Source organism: Cynara cardunculus (assembly GCF_001531365.2).
Source record: "Cynara cardunculus var. scolymus isolate 2C chromosome LG 7, CcrdV1, whole genome shotgun sequence".
Taxonomy (NCBI): domain Eukaryota; kingdom Viridiplantae; phylum Streptophyta; class Magnoliopsida; order Asterales; family Asteraceae; genus Cynara; species Cynara cardunculus.
This window is the reverse complement of record NC_037534.1, coordinates 9,446,092-9,466,599: the sequence shown is the minus strand read 5'-3', so window position 1 is coordinate 9,466,599 and position 20,508 is coordinate 9,446,092. Positions and strand designations below refer to the sequence as shown.

At 35.3% G+C, this 20,508-nt stretch overlaps 1 protein-coding gene across 6 annotated transcripts; it reads right to left on the bottom strand.

Annotated features, from left to right (window-relative positions):
• Positions 1–700: 700 nt before the first annotated feature.
• LOC112515920 (TGACG-sequence-specific DNA-binding protein TGA-1A-like) lies at positions 701–16,722 on the bottom strand. 6 transcript variants are annotated; one of them, XM_025122897.1, is made up of 9 exons: positions 16,563–16,722; positions 15,675–15,809; positions 15,484–15,558; positions 14,105–14,164; positions 13,133–13,210; positions 12,964–13,027; positions 10,994–11,277; positions 9,807–10,028; positions 701–1,224 (listed from the first exon to the last, which is right to left on the bottom strand). In XM_025122897.1, the coding sequence occupies exons 2-9, from the start codon at positions 15,789–15,791 to the stop codon at positions 1,072–1,074; spliced, it is 1,053 nt and encodes a 350-aa protein (XP_024978665.1). In that variant the 5' UTR covers positions 15,792–15,809; positions 16,563–16,722; the 3' UTR covers positions 701–1,071. The 6 variants fall into 6 exon arrangements, with proteins under 6 accessions (XP_024978665.1, XP_024978660.1, XP_024978662.1 ...); XM_025122892.1 differs by having other exon boundaries at positions 15,675–15,915; positions 16,563–16,720; XM_025122894.1 differs by having other exon boundaries at positions 15,675–15,831; positions 16,563–16,720.
• Between the last annotated feature and the right edge of the window lie 3,786 nt (positions 16,723–20,508).

The window sequence follows — 20,508 nt, the reverse complement described above, 5'->3', positions numbered from 1 at the left end:
ATTAATATTTGGATAATTGAATGTTGACCGGATTGGAGTGTTATCGTACATGCCTTGTCCGGTGAGGATACTCATCGGACAAAGCCTTAGCGGTTTAATATTTATGTTGCAAAGTGTTGACCGGTGAGGTAGTTAACAGGGTAAAAGGGTGACCAGTGAGGTTGGTTACCGGACAGTGTTGTCCGATGAGGATTGTTATTGGACAGAGTGTGACCAATGAGTAGGTTAATCTCTTCAAGTATTGTCCGATGAGGAGGGGTCATCGGCCATAGTATTGTTTATTCGAATCGTTTTTGCAACAACAACAAATGGATGTGCCCGAGAATATGAATGATGTTGATAGATACTTGGTTGACGAATCTATCAATCCAAAAACTTACTCATTTGATGTTTTTCTTTGGTGGAAATAAAATATTAATAGTTATAACATTTCACTACCACAACATTAGGTTTATAGGACGTCTAAAATGTTTAAGTGTCATAATATAATACTTTATAGGACTTATATTTATAAGACGATACAAAAAAAAACCGTCATATATAAAAGTGCTACAATATATTTATAGGACGTTTTTAGGTGTCTTAAGATGTACTTGATGTATACAAACAACAAGAACGATAAGGGACTTGGGAAAAGCTTGTACAGAATCGAAACCCGGCTGTAGAAAAAGGCCATGGCAAAACACGAATACGAATCACGTGTCCGCAAACTCTATATCTATATTTAGACAAACATGTACTTGATGTATACAGACAACTTTTCATTCCTACTTTTGTACAAGGTGTAATAAACCTTTACCACAAACAATCATGTCTCCAATTCTGACCAAAAATTATCTTCAAGAGAGAATATAATGACTATACAAACATTCTAAAAGAAGAAAAACTAGTTACACACTGCTGCTTTTGACATGATGATGATGATGATGATGATGATGATGATGATGATCAATAGAATATAGAACTTCTCAATTGTGGAAGGCTGATGAAAAAACTGCCAAAATACTATTAATATAATTCCATTTCTTTATACACAGACACACAGATCGTTAACCATGGCATTGAGTTTAGTTAGGCCGGTTCGCAAAGCCGCATGGCCCAAGCAGAACTCAGATCACGAAGCCGTTGGAAATACTCGCCTAAAGAGATCAACCCTTGAGCAGCTTGACGGGTGGTCAGGTAGCGTATCGTCTGTTGCAGGGCTTCTTTACGAACGTAATCTGCCTGCTTGATTGGAAGAATGAAGGGATTAGAAGATTAGTACGATGTTCGTTGTTAAGTCATCACCAAGAAAGTTATGGAAAGTTGAAAAGAGTTCTCTTCTGTCATGATGAAATTCAAAAAAGGCATTTCCTTTTAGAACCTTAAATGAGTTGGGTGTGTGAGATACAATACCATCAGAAAGGTATGTTCTAGTTGTGTTAAAAAAATTGGTTACTTGAGTTGAACTATATCATCATAAGTAGACTAGTAGAGTATAGGAAAAGATCTATGACTGTTATGAACAAGGTTCAAAAAGGAGTGAAGCGTGGCATGGCGTAGTGGCCAGGTCAAGCCTTAAGCCTTACACGCCACGGCGAGGAAGCGGCGTTTTCCAAGGCCTGACATAAGGCGGCAAATTTGTATGTCATATATAGAATTATATATATAGATATATGTTTTCTATATATTATCTAATCAGATAATGATATTAGAAGAAAAATCATATAGATTATTATTATAAAAATAGGTTTTTGATTAAATATATAAAATAGAACTTAGAAAGGTAATTTTACAAATTCATTTTAGCCGTGAGTCTGTAACGTTTATGAATTTGTGAAATTGTGATTGATGTAATTAGTTAGATCTATAAAAATGTAAAATCTAAAGCTAAAAGTGTAAAAACACAAAAGATGAGAAATAAAAAAATTGAAAAAAAATCACATGTTACAAAAAAACGCAAGTTGCAGCGCGCCATGGCACGCCTCAAGACGCCATGGCGATGGCGTGAGTGAGCCACGCCTTACAAAAATGATATGGGCCATTTCGTAACGGTGGAAACGCGTCTTGCACACGCCTTTTTGAACACTGGTTATGAATAACCAAAATATTTTAAATATCTAGAAAAAGATGGAAAAAATTCTGAATATAGATTGCAGCATCATTATCACAATGCATTTCTAACAAAGTACCAATAATTGAACCCAAGTCAATGCACCATGGGTCCCATACTCAAACTACCACAGAATTAGCAATCTTGAGTTGGTTCAACTTCATAACTAGTTTGCCATTACTCTATCATCTTGATGGAACTTCAGATTAGGTATCATACTATTGTTTGCAAAAAAAAAAAAAGAATTCTGGCATCTCAACCTTAAAATATATCAAGAGCATACTTATTTTATTGGCAACAATGGTCAGTATCTCGATTAATCCTCATGGGGCACTAAAGCTAACAACTAGGTTAAGAGATTACTTCTTCTAGCCCCAAGAAGATGTCCTTATGGGATATCAAAACCTTAATTCCGCACGTCATGCTCCAAATCCTTTTGTAATAAATTCTTTCAAGATGATCTTAAATGCTAGATATAACTTAACGCATACAAACAAGTAATAGAGTATCACATTGTAAGAGGAGAAAATGCATGTTCCTAACAAGATTTGCAACTATGAACCAGGTTGAGCTTCTCTCCTTAAAATGCCAACCAAAAGACTTCGCTTGAACATTAATCAGGGATTGCGTTCTCATACAAGAGAGTGAATTCACTAAATTGCCCAAGAGTGCTCCAATAGTATAGGGGCGAAGGATTGTGTGAGAAGAGATTTAAGGTGAGAAGCGTAAGAAGGGATATGGACCCTTGATCACCTTTAATCTCAAACCCACCCATGAATCACACTTGATATGGGGATTGATTAGGTGAATCTCGGTGCATCTCATCCTAATGTGCATCCAGCTGAGAGATCCCTTCTTACGCTTCTCACCTTAACTCTCCTTCTCACAGGAGCCCAACCCAAGTATAGGTCGAACCAAATAAAGTGTAGATGATGAACAAGGAATTTGAATAGTCAGCCACTTGACAATGACTTAGCAGCCCAACATGGTCTTAGTCGCAGTGAAATAGATTAGTGGCAGAATCGATGCCCAGAGTGTAGAATAGACTCTAATGCCAATCACAATAGAATACAGGGATCCTTCTACAGGTGATCACATCAAGTCTGCCATATAAGTGGTGATGCAAAGATCCACAACTGAATGACAACCACATTTCGATCTATCCTTAATGTTATTAATGTCCAATGATGCACTTCCGAGAAACATCAAAATCAAACCAGCGATCTGTAAGATCCCACTTTGGTTTGGGAGGGGAACAAAGCTTTCCTTATAAGAAACTGGTTACCTCCTCTATCAGACGCGTTTTATAACCGTGAGTCCAGGTGTGAACAAAGCGGGCAATATCTGATATGGTTGGCTTAGGATGTTACAGGATCCTTCTACAGGTGATTAGAAGAGTCCAAGTAGCCTGGTTTAGGTAGTGTACTCTGAGCTTGATAATGCTGGTGCATCACATAGCAGTTGGCGGGGCTAGGATTTCTATCTACGGTCATAACTCCGATGCAATGCAAACAAAAAGGACCACAATACTTCTTTATAGTTGAGAGCGACACAAATAAATAGTGTAGACAAGAAGATCCTACTGAATATATTAACAAAAATAAATGCACTTACATGAGACAAACACGATATTTTGGTAACTAGCCCATGTTTTGCATTTGCTATAGAACAAGATGTTTTTCCCTCCATGGCAACAAAATGAAGTAACTTTCTCAACAACCACCAACCCCACCAATCCACTTTTAAGTGATGTAACTTCCCTTATATGCAATGTGGTTCAAACAAACAGTCGTGTGGCAGCTTCTTTTAACAGATAATGTAAGATGGCATTGTTAAAGCATGTACTTTTATATCTCTTATTTGTTATATCTGTATCATATAAGGACTCCTTTGTAACGTTGTATTCTATATATACTAAGCAATAATATGCAAACCCTAATGGGATTTCCACATATTCCAACATGGTATCGAGCCTCCGTCTTTGAGGTTTTTCATACGTTTTTTTCCCGGCAGCATATTCGAGCAACGTGCAGTCGCGCCCTTTTGCCTATTCCCGGAGATTGAACGGTCGGATCGTCTTGATTTTTGGATAGTACGTCCGTAACATTTAGATCTACGTTTTCACCGGTTAGATTGTTGATTAGAGGTCCGGAGGTCGTACAATCTATATCGAACATAAGGAATTCGGCAGACCATATTCAGGCAACGTGCAGTCGCGCCGTTTTGCCTATTCCCGGAGATTGAACAATCAACTCGTCTTGATTTTTGGACAATAGGTCTGTAACATTTGGATCTACGTTTTCACCTGTTAGATCATCGATTAGAGGTCCGGAGGTCGTACAGTCTCTATCGAACAGAAGGAATTCCGCTGCCGGTCATCTTTGTTACACACGGGAAAGTGTAGTTCGTACACTACAATCCTTCTACCCATGGTAAGCACTTCTGGCCTAAGTTTCTACTTTCTACTTCACTTATTTTTCTCGTTCTTTCCTATACTTCCCACATCATGACTAACCCTACACCTTCTTCCACCATCGCACCTACGGCCCAACAACTAGTTTATGCCTTAACCAATATTTATTCCCAATTTAGTTTTAAGCTTACTATTGACGGATCCAAATAAAGTATAAACTTTGGCGTCGTATCTTACTAGAAATGTGTAAAGGTGCTAAGGTTCTCGGTCACATTAATGGTACATCAAAACCATCCGGTGATTACGATGAAGATTGGGAATCCATTGACTCCCGTGTCAAATCATGGTTTTATTCCACATGTGATCCAAATCTTCTTCAAATAATTTCTAGTGATGTTTGCACCGCAAAAGATCTTTGGGATAAACTGAATGAATTCTTTCACAATAATAAGATGTCCAGAATGCTCCAACTTCAAGATCAATTTCAAAATACCAAGAAAGATTCTTTATCTATTACCGAGTTCTGTCATTCTCTTAATAATCTCGTTGATGCTCTGTCTAATGTTGACTCACCCATAAAAGATGTTGAATTAGTCATGCAAATCTTATGCCAATTACCACCCTCCTATCATAGTATAGTTGATGTTATCACTAACACCAAACCCTTTCCCACTTTTTAGAAGCCAAAAATATGCTTTTGTTGCATGAATCTCGGGAAGAAACCATTGAGCCCACTACAGACTCTACCTACTCCACCACCCTGCCCTATACTCTTCTTCCCATAATCCCGGAAAAGCGAAAAATAAGTGGAATCGAAAAAAATGGTAAGGGTGCTTCTAAGGGGGGAGGTAATTCTAGTGTTTCCGCTACTACTAATCCGTTTGCAGACAATGCTTCTCCAAGACAACCACAATATGCAGGTAGTTTCGGTAATGGTCAAGCATACTTTAGCAACACCGGAATCAATCACGGTTCAGTCCCACACGGACAACACGCCGCCGACTCCTTTGTGCCAGTGCCTACTTTCAGTCCACCTCAGTTCATGATGCCGCCTACATCCCAACAACCACATTTTCTCGCACTACCTTCTACGGCTCAACTTGGACAGCTCAGTTATTGGCAATTTCGACCTATTTTTCCGGCCCCACATCACTCTTCGGCCCAATCATCATTTGGGGGTCATGTAGCAGCTCAACCAAGTCCACCACAATTTACCGATCTTGCCTCGATGTTCCAATCTATGTCCATTCAGCAACCACAAGACAACAACTACTACATGGATTTCGGAGCAAGCTTGCACATGTCCTTCAATCAAGGTAACATGCTTTCTCTATCACCTTGTAATTCTGAATCCATAATGGTTGGTAATGGTGCTTTACTGCCAGTTACTAGTATTGGCCAAAAAAAATTTCCTCACTCCAACAATCGTCTTGCTTTAAATAATGTTCTCGTTTCTAACCAAATGGTTAAAAATCTCGTGTTCGGTTGTCAGTTCACCATAGACAACTCCGTTTCTGTTGAATTTGACCCTTTCGGTTTCGCTGTCAAGGATCTTAAATCAGGTACTATTATTCAACGATGTGACAGTGTTGGTGATTTGTACCCGATTCTTCTGTCTTCCACAGTTTCCCTCTCTGCCACTGCTCATACTTCTGTGTCGCTTCCTACCTGGCATCGACGTCTTGGCCATCCTAGTTCTTCCGTTCTTCAATTTTTACAGTCTCACAAATTTATTTCCAGTATTGCAAATAAGTTATCCACGTGTCATGTGTGTCAACTTGGCAAACATTGTCGCTTATCTTATTTTCCTTCTACTTCAAAAACCTCTCGTTTATTTGAGTTAATTCATTCAGATTTATGGACTTCTCTAGTTGTGAGCATTAGTGGCTATAAATATTATATCTTATTTTTGGATGATTATTCTCATTTCTTGTGGGTGTTTCCTTTACATGCTAAATCTGATGTTTTTTCTGTCTTTAAGAATTTTTGTGCGTATGTGTTAAACCAATTTAAAACTGACATTCAACTTTTCCAATGTGATAATGGATGCGAATTTGATAACCAACCCTTACTTGATTTTTTCCAACTCTAATGGTAATAAAATTCATTTTTCCTATCCTTGCACATCTCAACAAAATGGAAAAGTTAAACGCTCCATTCGCACCATAAACAACATCATTCGCACTTACCTATTTCAGGCATCTCTTCATACCTTAAATCTTCTACCTACCTCTACCCTCTCGTTCAAAACACCGTTTGAAATGCTTTTCGATTTCTTACCCTCCTACTCGCATCTTGGGGTCTTTGGTTGCCTATGTTATCCTAACACCTCTTCCATGGCTGCTCATAAACTAGTACCTCGCTCGTCTGCATGTATATATCTTGGACCGTCTCCCGACCATCGTGGGTATAGATGTCTGGATCTCATCCCACAGAAAGTCATTATCTCACGACATGTTGTCTTTGATAAAGATTATTTTCCTTTTTCAGACTTTCATGCTCCTCCCATCACTTTAGACTACAATATCTTCATATCTGAAGAGGATTCTGTTCCCATCTCTCTACCCACTCCCCCCCACGTCACCTCTACCGAATCACCGGTCCCTGACACTCCCAACACCATCTTCTTCCCCCTTGGTGACCGAACCTCTCCCTCCCTCTCCCACAGCTCCTGTTGGTCATCTTGTGGTCACACGATCTCGCACGAGAAAGACTCTTCAGATCCTCAATCTTTCCGCCTCTTCCAAATTTTCTCCTATTCCACGCTCCACTGCTCAGACAATGTGCGACTCTAATTGGAAAGCTGCCATGGACTCGGAAATGGCTGCTCTCTCTTCCAATCACATGGGATCTTGTTCCACGACCTCCACATGCCAACATTGTTGGTTGCTGTTGGTTATATCGTCACAAGTTTGACAGTCATGGTCGCTTAGAACGATACAAGGGTCGTTTGGTTGCACAAGGTTTCTCTCAGCAACCTGGTCTAGACTTTGATGACACCTTCAGCCCCGCTGTCAAACCTACCAGCATACATATTGTCCTTAGCATTACCGTTTCTCCCCATTAGCCAATTCATCAACTAGATGTCAAAAACGCCTTCCTCCATGGTGATCTTACCGAGGTCTATATGAAACAACCTCCACGTTATGTTCATTCTCAATTTCCTGACCATGTCTATTGCCTTCGTAAAGCTTTGTATGGACTCAAGCAGGCTCAGACACCTTATGAAACAACCTCCAGGTATCAGCGCTTTGCCGTCTACATCTCTTCTATTGGCTTTCACAGCAGTTGCTCAGACACCTCTCTCTTTACTTATCACTCTGGTTCAGAAACCATCTACCTTCTCCTCTAATGATATCATTCTCACGGCCTCCTCTTCTTCTCTTATTACCAGGGTCATTGAGCGTCTCTCTTCCAAGTTCTCTATGACTGACCTTGGTCCCCTCACGTTCTTCCTTGGCATTGCCGCCACTCGCCATGCAAATGGCCTATTTCTGTCCCAAACCTCCTTTGCCAAGGCGATTCTTGCTCGTGCTGACATGGAAACGTGCAATCCTTGCAGCACTCCGACGGACACTAAGCCAAAGCTTTCATCGTAAGGAAAGCCTGTTGCTGATCCTACTTTATATCGAAGCCTTGCAGGGGCGCTACAATATCTAACCTTCACTCATCCTGATATTGCATATGCAGTCCAACAAATTTGCCTTTATATGCATGATCCTCATGAACCGCACTTTCTAGCCCTAAAGCGTATTCTCCATTACCTACACGGCATGCTCTCACATGGTCTTCATATTCGTCCGTCATCCGTTGATAGGTTGGTTTCTTATTCCGATGCTGGCTAGGCTGGCTGTCCTCAAACACGTCGGTCGACCTCTGGCTTTTGTGTCTTCCTTGGTGACAATCTTGTGTTGTGGTCTTCCAACATCAACATGTTGTCTCCGTTCCAGCGCTGAAGCCGAGTACAGGGGGTAGCCAATATCATTGCTGAAGCTACTTGGCTTCGCAACCTTCTTCTTGAGCTATCTTGTCCTCTTTCACGTACGACGGTTGTTTTTTGTAACAATGTTAGTGCCATGTACTTAGCTTCTAACCCAGTTCAACACCAAAGAACCAAACATGTAGAAATAGATTTACATTTTTTTAGTTAACGAGTTGCGATTGGACATGTGCATGTGTTGCACGTTCCTTCGGCTCATCAGTTTGCAGATATTTTTACAAAGGGGTTACCGGCACAGTTATTTTTAGACTTCAGAAAGAGTTGAAGCATTCGTCAACCTCCTGCTCAAACTGAGGGGGTGTGTTAAAGCATGTATTTTTGTCTCTCTTATTTGTTATATCTGTATAGTATAGGGACCCCTTTGTAACGTTGTATTCTATATATACTAAGCAATAATATCATAATATGCAAATCATAACGGGATTTCCACATATTCCATCAAGCATGTTCTTACCAAAGAGCCTTTGGCTTAGCATATAAATAAAGAGTACATAGAAATTACATATATACTAAAAAAGATACAGATGAAAAACCTCATAAAACAAATTGTGTATTGGAACGTATTCTAACTCTGTATCATCAAAAGTGCACATGAACAAAGGCAAGCAAAACTGAAAGAGATACCAACATATCCATTAAGTAAGGTGCAGCCACACTGATGATTGGACTGACTTAACTCTAACAAATTCACCATCTTTCTCTCTCGCTCTACTATTTATCACTCTCAAAAAGTATAATCCTGATTTTTTGATAGGAGAAAAGGGAGTTGTTCATCATTGACCTATGTGGCATACATAGAGATCGCTTAATGGAGGTAAGAAGGGTAGGGATTGGAAACTTATTCTGATTTTTTATTCATTTATGTGGCAAATAAAAATAGTTTAGAAAGTGTTTTATGGTTTGTATTTCCTATCAATCAAATAATCCTTCTTTTCTAATTGAATAGAACATGACGTATAAACTAAAGTCAAGCAATTATATTTTTTCTTGAAAGAAGGTACAAGCAAGCTTTGAATCAGCTGTTAGTCAAATTACAACAGAAGCTACTACTGGAAACAGAAGTGACAATTGGTAATCCTGACGACAATATTTCATTCAGTTATAACATTGGAAAACAATTTAGTTGGGCTACATAACAGTAATATAACTATAACCTAATAGATAAATAACCACTTTGAAAATAGATGTAGATAAACCAAGTATAACACATGATAGACAGAGCACCAAATTTTGAGAATAACCAAACATCGATCAGCATATGTCAAAACTGAGACACAGAGCACGCAAACATGATATATTACCTGGATAACAAGCCTTACTAGCTCTTCTAACTTATCCATTGCATTAGTCATCTCATAGCAACCTCCTCCCAAAGCATGAGCAAAAGCCACAGCCTCAGCCAGAGTTTGCTGAAGTTTTTCCATTCCTTGTGAGAGAGAATCTTCAGCTTGCTGGCATGCTTGAATAAGGTTAGAGAGATCATGAGATTGCTGGTCCAAGAGGTCAAGCTGTGGTACAAGAACCTATAAAGAACATCAAACAGCTGGCTTTAGCAATTTAGACCAAAGACTACCCTAAGCAACTCCATAGTTGAAGAGTAATAGACAAAAATATATTTGTATCCAGGTAAAATTCTTAGGCTTGCTCAGCCTCTATGCCACACTTTGTTAGTCAATAAAGAAACTGAAATTCTAATGTGATTCCTACAAGTAGAAGCACAGTCTTATCATGACATAATGATCACATATTTACATTTGAGCGCAGATAAGCACGGCCAAAGTTTGGGCATGTCATGTCACCCAATTTACTATTTGGAACCTTTAACACGAGGGGTACGTTCAATAGTGAAGTCATGATTAATGTTTATCGTGTACGATAATAACATTGTGGCAGAATTAGTGCATGAACATTCAGGTTCAGGTCACCGATGTTCCAAATTTTTGGTACTTTCATGAGGGCCGGCAAATGGGAAGTGCAGAAACATGGCTCGTAGCATTGAATGGATTTTCATATTGCCTGAGAAGGACTTTCTTGAAGATGGAATAACATGCAAGAGAAAACACCATCCATACTAAAAAGATGCACTCAGTTAAAAACAATCAGAATTGACAAAGTAAGGTATTATCTAATAGACCAGCACTCATGATAGGTACACGTGACATGCGATCAAATTGAGAACTGTGCTGCAACAGTTGGTTGTTTAGTGAAAGTGGAAAATAACTTTATTGATTGATGGAATAAGCACTAACCAAACCACCCACTGACAACAAAATGATGCAGGACTTGCAAAACATAAGGAGATCCTACGGTTACAAGGAAAAGGTGATATTCAACCAAAGATAAAATATATTCCACTAATTCAAGCATCCTTCTTGGCCAACATAGATCATGCATGTAAGTGGAAAAACATACTATCATATTCCTTGATAACATAAAAGAAGTCTTTAAGTTGATTTTTTAATATCAATCTAACTGAACCAGACATTACCTTTAAAAGTTCTGAAGGGCGAAAGCCTCCAATCCACAAGAAAAGACGTTCAGTTGATGTTTTCCACACGCCTGATATGAGATAGCAGACGTCAACCTTTGCTGCATTAGCTTTAATGGTGAAGAGATTGGCATAGTGGTTCATGGTGTCGTCAACAAGTATATGCAACTCCATATCAGGCAAAGGAGAATGCAATGCTGTCTTCAAAGCATTAGTTTTTTTATTTTGTTCTTCAACCCACCGCTCATACTCCATCTTGAATGCAGCTATTCCTGCAGGTGTTACTGAAATGCCTTTAGTTCACAAGAACTTGATAGAAGAAATATATAGTGTAAAAGTGCAAGTCTTTTTTTTTGGCAGCAGCATAATTGGTAGTTGGAAGGCATCTTAAAATTGATGAGTACAGAGCCATAATTGATAATTAAAACTAATGCTTGCAAATCAACAGAACAAGCCATGCCTTTTGTGATTATGCATGAAAAAAGGACTAAAACCAAACCAAACAGAACAGGCCCAGTAAATCCCACTTGAGGAGGTGAGACGTACGCAGACCTGACTTCTACCATAAAAGAGGTCCAGAGGAGGTGCGACGCATAAAAAAGACTCTTGCATAGTAATCATCCTTCTTCAAACAATTGACTTCCAAACACACCTATACCAAGAAACTTACTTTCAAATAAATTTTGCTGAAGTGCAGAAGTGTCAACAATATTCATAAGCGGAGCAAAGCAAGAGAATTGTCTGGATTTTCAGTTGCAAACCAAATCATGCTACTGGTCTTAATTCTTAAACTTCCTTTCAGATAGCTTTAACATGAAGCCTTTTATCCAAAACGTGTTTAGGTAGGCTAAAATGATAGGTAGGCTAAAATGAGACCCAAAAGAACATTGATCTCAGAATAGTGGAAGTGCATTTATCCTAGAAGGGTGGAATAAAGAAGGTGCAATGATCAAATCTATGAAAAGTTATCCCTGCATTGAACTTTTTTCTGAATAGCATGCATCTCAGAAAGCACAAAACAAATAAAATCTAGAAGTATGCAAGGATTAGATTAATATTTTCCAGATAACAGTTAACCAGTTTTCTGAAACTGCATAAACACCACTAAAAGCAGCATTTTTTTATTATTAACCTTAGCTCCATTACAAGTAAAGACTTAATAATATATAGAATTACAGCAAAGACTGATGTGGCATGGCAATGTAAAAGTACTGAATTGGTACTGCCCTGTGAATTTCAATAAGATATCACAATCCATCAAAAGTCAGCACATGTATAATTTTCCTTTTAATTCATGTCTTGGTAGCATTAGAAACACAGAAACTTGCATTTATGGTTTTAAAATACATGAAACTTGTATTCATCAGCTAGGTTGTCGATAACCTTTCTCTAAATAAGTTGTTTATGGTAAATATCAGACCCACAAGAACGTAAAAAGAAAAAAAAAAGGAACATGAACCCCCCCATGTTTTTGTCTTTCAAATAATGCAGCAAATTGAATTCATATAAAAACAAAATACATCTAGAATAAACAACACATGTTACTTATACACCATTTTGGAGAAATACTTTCTGAAAATGGCAAATGGAAACGGCAGTAATCTTACATGTTCTGGTTTTCAAGGGACTTGTATTAAATGGGCTTGTATCAAAGGTCGGAGCACTTGGACCAACTGATAAGGTTACTCCTTTGTGAACAGAAGATTTTGGTATGAGTCACGGAAACAACCTCTTTGTTAAATTGCAAGAGAAAGGTTGCATACAAAGACTTCCCTCCCCAGCCCATGCAAAGCCAAGGAACCCTAATGCACCAGGTCACCTTGTATTAGAGGCTGATTACTAGTAATACTTGTAAGATGCATAAGTTGTTGACTTGTTTCCATGCACATATGCTACAAAGATTTTTAACAGTAAAAACAGCAACTTCACAGAATCAGAAGTGTTGAAAAAATGTACTTTGCACAAATTACCTGAGTTTGCACCTCCAGGGAACCCAAGATGACACACATTGACTCCACCACTCATTAAAGCACACTGCAGAAATTAATTTTGGCTCACTATATATCATTGATATAAACAAGCTATGGAAAGATAAGTATCAGGTAATAACGCACAAATAAGAAGTCAATCTTCACTTACTTGTGCCCTAGTTTGTTCAAGTTCTTGTTCGAGATGAAGCAATTTCAGACGACTAACTTCCAACTGCTGAACATAGGCCTAAAAAACAAGATTCAGTCTTCATAGTTAGGGGAGTTGATATAAAAGAGATTTAGGACATGGTCTGTTGGCCTATGCTGTTAATTGCGGCACAATAGCGCCGCTATTTCAGCGATATCTTGGATAGCGGTCCTTTGCAAAATATCGGTGGTCAAATTGCGGTAGCGCAATTATCGGCGCAATTTACCGCAATTTTGACCGATATTTAGAGTAAATTGCATTCAATATTAACGTTAGTTTTTGGTGGGTTTGGGCTTTATTTTCAGTCTTGGGCTTTAGATGATGTTGACTCAGATGTTGACTCAGATGTTGACTCGATATCAGTGGGAAGCTAGCCTAGACGAAGAAGTGAACGTATTAGATGATGTTGACTCAGATGTTGAACCTATTGCTTGTGAATAGCTCGTTTTTGAACACTTTTCCTATTTTGCAAATGATATGTTTATGTAGGCATATTATATATATAATTATATATAATGCTAAGAAATATTATATCAACCGCTATTTTCGGACCGTTATACCGCTATTTCAAATATCGGTCCCAACCGTATAACAACATAGTTGTTGGCATTCCATGATTGATTTAGTTTTGTCTTTAGAAACCGTATCGTAGAGAGGAAATAGATGTTTGGGATATTAAATGTTTTTGATGGTGTTCAAACCATTTGTAAAAAATTTATAACTTTATGCATATTTTGTAAAAATGGAATGAAAGTTTAACTTCAAAACCTACAATAAGCAGCAGACAAATGCTCAAACATTATTAGTTAATGCATATATTCGTAAAGAAGAATCAAAGTTTAACTTTAAACCTACAATAAAAGGAAGTTCCGAGAATGCTAAATTAATTGATTTATCTTTCACATCCAGGATTCAGCTTCATCAGTACCCTACCTTTTTCCGCAAACGACTTTTACGAGCTGCTTCACGATTTTGTGCAAGACGTCTCAGAACCTGTACATTACAACTTCACTTATTGAAAACTACACCAGAAGTTTGAATGAATGGTAACTAAAATAAAATAGTATGAACACGGATTGAAATGTTTTGTCATCAACACAAGAATGTACGACAAGTCTACAATTGTCAGGGCATCAGAAACTAATATACAACCATACATTCACCTATTGATACATATTCAAATAACAGGTTGCAGACTTCTAATTCCACCGTCAACAAGATCAAAAAGGGGGACGAAATACTAATAACATAGATGCAAAAAGTTGCATGCCAATACATCCAATAAGATTAAGTTTTCTCACAAAATGATAGAACATGCAAGGGTCATAAGAAGAAAATTGCTACTACCTCTAGTAACCTAAAAATAAAATAATCATACCAATCAAAATAAAGATGATGGTGATATGTATAATATAGGCCAGTTCATGCAATCTTTTGATAGTGCGTATGCCTGATACTTGGCCTTCCAGAATACATCCAATTTGTTCTTCTTGTCTCCATTTGATAGTTGTATTACATATGTTCATGTTGCTGATGCACCATACTTCAACAAACCGAAAGTTTGAGTTCTCTCTTGTGAATATTACATTGAAATTAATGAAAGGCATGTGAAGGAATGGTACTTTAACATTGGGAAACATGTATCTTCTTCTACATATAGCCACTGGAAGCCAATACTGTTAATTGGAAGTGTAAGATTTTACCAATGACTTATGACAAGCTGCACTTGCTGATACAAAAATGTTAAACTTGTTCCATTCTGGATGTAGGGCTATAGTATTATACTTTTTAAGTATACTTTCAAACTTTTATTTATGAAATCATACCAATAAAAGGTGATTGTTATACATTCAGATCTTACTCATGCAAAAAAAGATGCTGTGGGGTGTCGGTATAAGATGTAAGGAGATGATATTCCTCAACCCCACACAATTGCAGACATAGGACATCGTCAATGTCTACATTAATTGCTTGTAATAATCCCGAAAAATGCATTGATGTCACTGTTATATATGAATACCATGTATAAATGACTCACATATGCTAACACGCTCAACTGACTATCCTCAGAAACTGCCTGCAACAGGGTTGCACAACACAGAGGACAGTTAGTTATATCCTTGCAAGAGATACATTGTTCACAAACTAATCTATCTCCGGCCATAAAGCAGACATCCTAAAGAAAGATCATTCCCCCTTTTCTAAAATGTTTCAACACAAGTAAGAACAACCATAACTGGATCCTTAAACAGCGAGACTTCAAATATTGATTGACAGCAAGAAGTCAAAGAAAAAGATGCAACGTCTTGTACCTTATCACCTGGTTTGCTTGCTTCTTGATCACACTGATTCGAAGGTCCAATTGTTGTGTGTGAAGTATCCTCTGACTAATAAAACAGCATCAAAATTATGCCAAGTACTCTCAGGAAAGCAATCAACACTTGCAAGCAAAAAGGAACAAGGGGACTGAAGAGGCCAGGAAGGGATCATTTCAAATGTGTACCTGGTTGTCTAGCTTTGCATCCACCTCTATAATCATGGTTGCAGATGCATCCTGATAAATGTTGCCTTTGAAATCTCCCCACATGCTAAACTGGTGCATCGGCTCATATACATCCATCCTCTTCGAGTTGAGATACTGAGTGGACGAGGAATTCATGCTGTTTGGTCAGTTGAATGAATATGAAACTCAATGAGCTTAAACTTTAGCATAACATCCGCATCATTAAAGCAAAACTACAAACCTGAAAGCAAAATCAACCATATATCTTTAATTATTACCATGGAGGGTCACAACTTTTACACTTTTGGACGTTTTTATAGAGACGAACAGACACGGAGCATAGACAAATTCACCAAAACAAGACCTTAAGAGAAAAAGAAACCTTGAAGGCAAGATAACCAATAAGGACATAGACATATAGAACAGAATTTGAATATTAACTTTCTATAAAGTTTTTCTGATTTATTCCAACTTGATATAATCACAGAATATCTCAAGAACGAATCAGCTGGAATCCAGCGACTTAGCGTAGCATTTAACACAAAACAGATCCATGCTTCCTAATATCACCCATCATGAACATCACCAAATTCTAATCTCCATTTTTTTTAATCTACAAGTCAACTTTTCATCAGCTGCAGTTATCTGAAACAAGTCAATGGGTACTTAAACAAAACATCATGCATCAAATAAATCCTTATTGAAAACTCAATTCAAAGCAGAGAATATATAGACAACAAGAACAGATTGTTGCACAAAAATCACAAGAACCAGTAAAAGAAATTCAAATTATCATAGAACAACAGGAATCGACGCAAAATACCCAGAAACCTCAAATTGGAACAAATTTAAAAACTAAAAAACAGACTTTGAAGGATTTGAACCAACCTGTATTGAGTTTATGAAGAACTTTCAACTGTTTGAACTCTTAACCAATACAACAAGTAGCAAACTGAGATAAATCTGTGAAAACAAAACCCTAACTTCCGTTTCTTGATTGATGTGAAGAATCGAATTCGAAGACCACACCTCCTTCTGAAAATACTAGTTTTATATACACACTATGATACATATAGATAGATATATCCTATGTGTATGTATATATATATATATATATATATAAGACAAACAGTATATAAATTGTGTGTGTGACTGTAACAGATATTATTACTAATCCGTCCCTTCGAATGAAAATGGTAGCACATGATGTCATGATCCCAAATAAATTATTTATTCATTTTGTCCACTCAAGCTTTTGGTTTTTATTTCAGAAAAAACCTAACTTTAAAATAATATATATAGTTGTGTACCCCGTGCAATGCAACGAGAGCCATGAATTTTAACGATTTTGAAGTTTTACTGGTTTTATTAGAGAAGATTTAACGGTCATATAAGTTATACTTAGTCTTTACATATTAATACAATTTGAATAAATAAGAGTTATGGTTTAAATTACAGTCTATTAATGGAAAAAATTGTATGACAGTTTAAAATTCAATATATTTAAAATCCAACATATTTAAACGACTTCATAAATGTATTCGGTTTACACCAAGAGCAAAGAATCAAGAGATCGATAACGAGACCGAGAGTTCTAGAGTGATGAATGAGAAAACTTTTAATAACTCATAGTGAATATCAGTTTGAATCTCACATTGGGGGATGGGAAGAAGACATAGAGGTATGAGAGAGTAAAGGCATGAGTGAAATGTAACAAAAGTATCTTCGGAACATGAAAAGAAAAGATAATAATATGCATTGGTAACTTGTACTATATGTTATTTTAATTGTAGATTAAGAGATTTTAAGACTGAATGCATAAAGTAATATTACTTAATGCATTATGAGTTGTTTTTAAGACTTTCAAGACTTTGTGTATAAATGTATAGTCGTTTGTACATTAAAAATTGTTTTTAAGACTTTTGATAAATTTGGTTTATAAGATAATATAGATATAAATTATATAATATTATTTTAAAGAAATTACGAAATATTAAATAGATTTTTTAAAATTGGGTTTTTGGGTAATGTCATTTGTATCCCGTTTTAATATTAAAATTATATCAAATTATATATTAGTAATGTAAAAAGTGGATTTTGATTATGATATATGTGAGAAGAAAAGTATTAGATAGGGATGCATTTAACAACGTATAAAAAACGTAATTAATATTCATCATTGTTTTTTATTTAATTTCAAGAGATTTTTTATATTGTTCTTTAAAATAGAAAAAAAAAATCAGATAGAGCTCCAAGTTTAAAAAATCTCTAAAATTTGATATGTGCAAAAAAAAAAGTTCAATACACTAATGAGATTAAATTATAATTATTGAATATAATTTTTTTAAAGTATATTGGGATGATAAATTTATCAGATATTAACAATACTAGAAGGGTACTCGTACAATGCAGCGAGATAAATCTCAATTTTAATGTTTAGTTGTTATTCTTTGTCTCTATCGATATAATACGATTTTATGTGGTTTTGAGAAAGCAGTAATGTTTTTATTTTTGAATTAAAATATAAATTTGAAGATAACATAAAAATTTGTACAAAAATAAATCGATGATAGTATCAAATTAACTATTTAATAGTTCTCGTTTTTTTGGTGTAACTTCTTTAATTCAATTTTTTATTATAATTTAATTTAGATTTAATAACAAAGTAATTTATTTTTGGTTTAATAATATAATTTTTTATAAATATATTAATTAAATATTCTTTTAGAACTCAAAAATTATCTTAATTATATTCTAGATTTTATATATTTAAAATACATGTTTATCCTGTATTAGATTATGTTTGTCAGTAGTTAGTTACACGAATTTAAAGATGGAGTTTTAATAAGTTGTTTTTACGCAAAATTACTTGTAATCTTGATTTTTAAATAATATGCATCAATAATCAGTACTTCAAACATAAAAAATAATTTTTAAGAGTTTTTGTCAAATGTTTTATAATATAATATAGATATAGATAATAGATGTTGAAATCTTTAAAATAAAGAATTTATTGGAGTTACATGTAAATATAATATAATATAATAAATGTTAAAATATTTACAGGTTTTTACTTTTAGTTCTCTATTTTAGAGAAAGTATAAAGAATCTGTTAGAGATGCTCTTAGATTTTATCCTAAAAATTGGAATGGTTAATTTTATTTATGTGTTTTATTCATCCTTTGAGTTTTGCTGCTTTTATATATACTGGAATAATTCCTTCGGTTTTTTGTCTAAAAAATTCTTATTCCTTTTCATCATTTTGATAAAGACTATTATGTCATTATATTTAAAATAATTTATTCCTTCTCACGAAGTCGGTTATCTCCACCAGTGTCACAATCATCACCACCAACACCATCATTGGCCATCGTCACCACCACCAATCACCACCTCCATCGCCATCTCTGTTGTCGCAAATGGATGTCATGTATCATAATTTTATCGTTATACAGTATTTATAATTTTACCAGTAAAATATGAAAATGTCAAAATGGTATAATGGTATAATTATCATTTATCATTATTTTATTATAATTTCGACGTTATATTTAGCGAACCATACATACATATTCCGATTCCTTTCATATATTTTATTCTAACTTATGTCAACCAAATGCATGGTCAACTTTTATAACACAAATTACCTACTCACTTTGTTCGGAATCTCGATTAAACTTTTTGGGATAAGTTATGCCGAAACATATGAGTATACATTTTTTCCAGTTGAATATGTCCGTAAGTTTATAAATCATACAATTAAAATTAGCTTTAGTTCTATAAAAAAAAAATATAATCAATCTCGAGTTCAAACCTATAAATAAACTTATAAATTTTGAATCCTAACAAAATAATTAATTATTATCTTTATAAGAAAATTATATTATTAAACCAAATATAAATTAATTCGTTATTGAACCAAAATTAAATTATAATAAAAAAATTGAATTAAAAAATTACACAAAAAATGAGGAATTTTAAATAGTTAATTTGATACTAATATCGATACATTTTTGTCAAATTTTTATGATATCTTCAAATTTATATTTTATTCAAAAATAAAAACATAATCGCTTTCTCAAAATCACATAAGATCATATTATAACATTGAGTGAGATAAAAAATAATATAAAATATTAAAATCAAGATATATCTTGTTGTATTGTGCGAGTATTCTTCTAATTCTTGATAATTTCTCTAAAATAAAGAACTAAAAGTCAATTTTTTAAAACAATTACATGTAACTCCAACTAATTCTCTATTTTAGAGAATTCTACGTTCATTATATTATTAAAATATTTTACAAATTTATTATTATAATACACTTTTTAAATATGATTTATATAAAATAATAATTCAATATAATAGGTGAGAATCAATAAAATACTAATTTCTCTCTCCACTCATCAGGTTTTCAAGAATCTCTTAAACTTAGAGATTTTTCTAAGGGCAAATTGTATGAAAAAGTAACGTACTTTAACTTGATTTTTATTTTGGATAACGTACTTTCAAAACTTTCATTTTGATATCTATTGATAGAGCAAATTGCATGAAAAAGTAACATACTTTAACTTGATTCCTATTTTGGGTAACGTACTTTCAAAACTTTCATTTTGGTACCTATTGATAGAGCAAATTGCATGAAAAAGTAACATACTTTAACTTGATTCCTATTTTGGGTAACGTACTTTCAAAACTTTCATTTTGGTACCTAAGATGTAAAGTTTTAAACATTTTAAGTACCCGGGTAACTGGTTGAAATATTAACCGATTATCATGCTGATATGGCGAGTGATGTGGTATCAAACTCAGTATTATTTGCTGACGTAGTCAG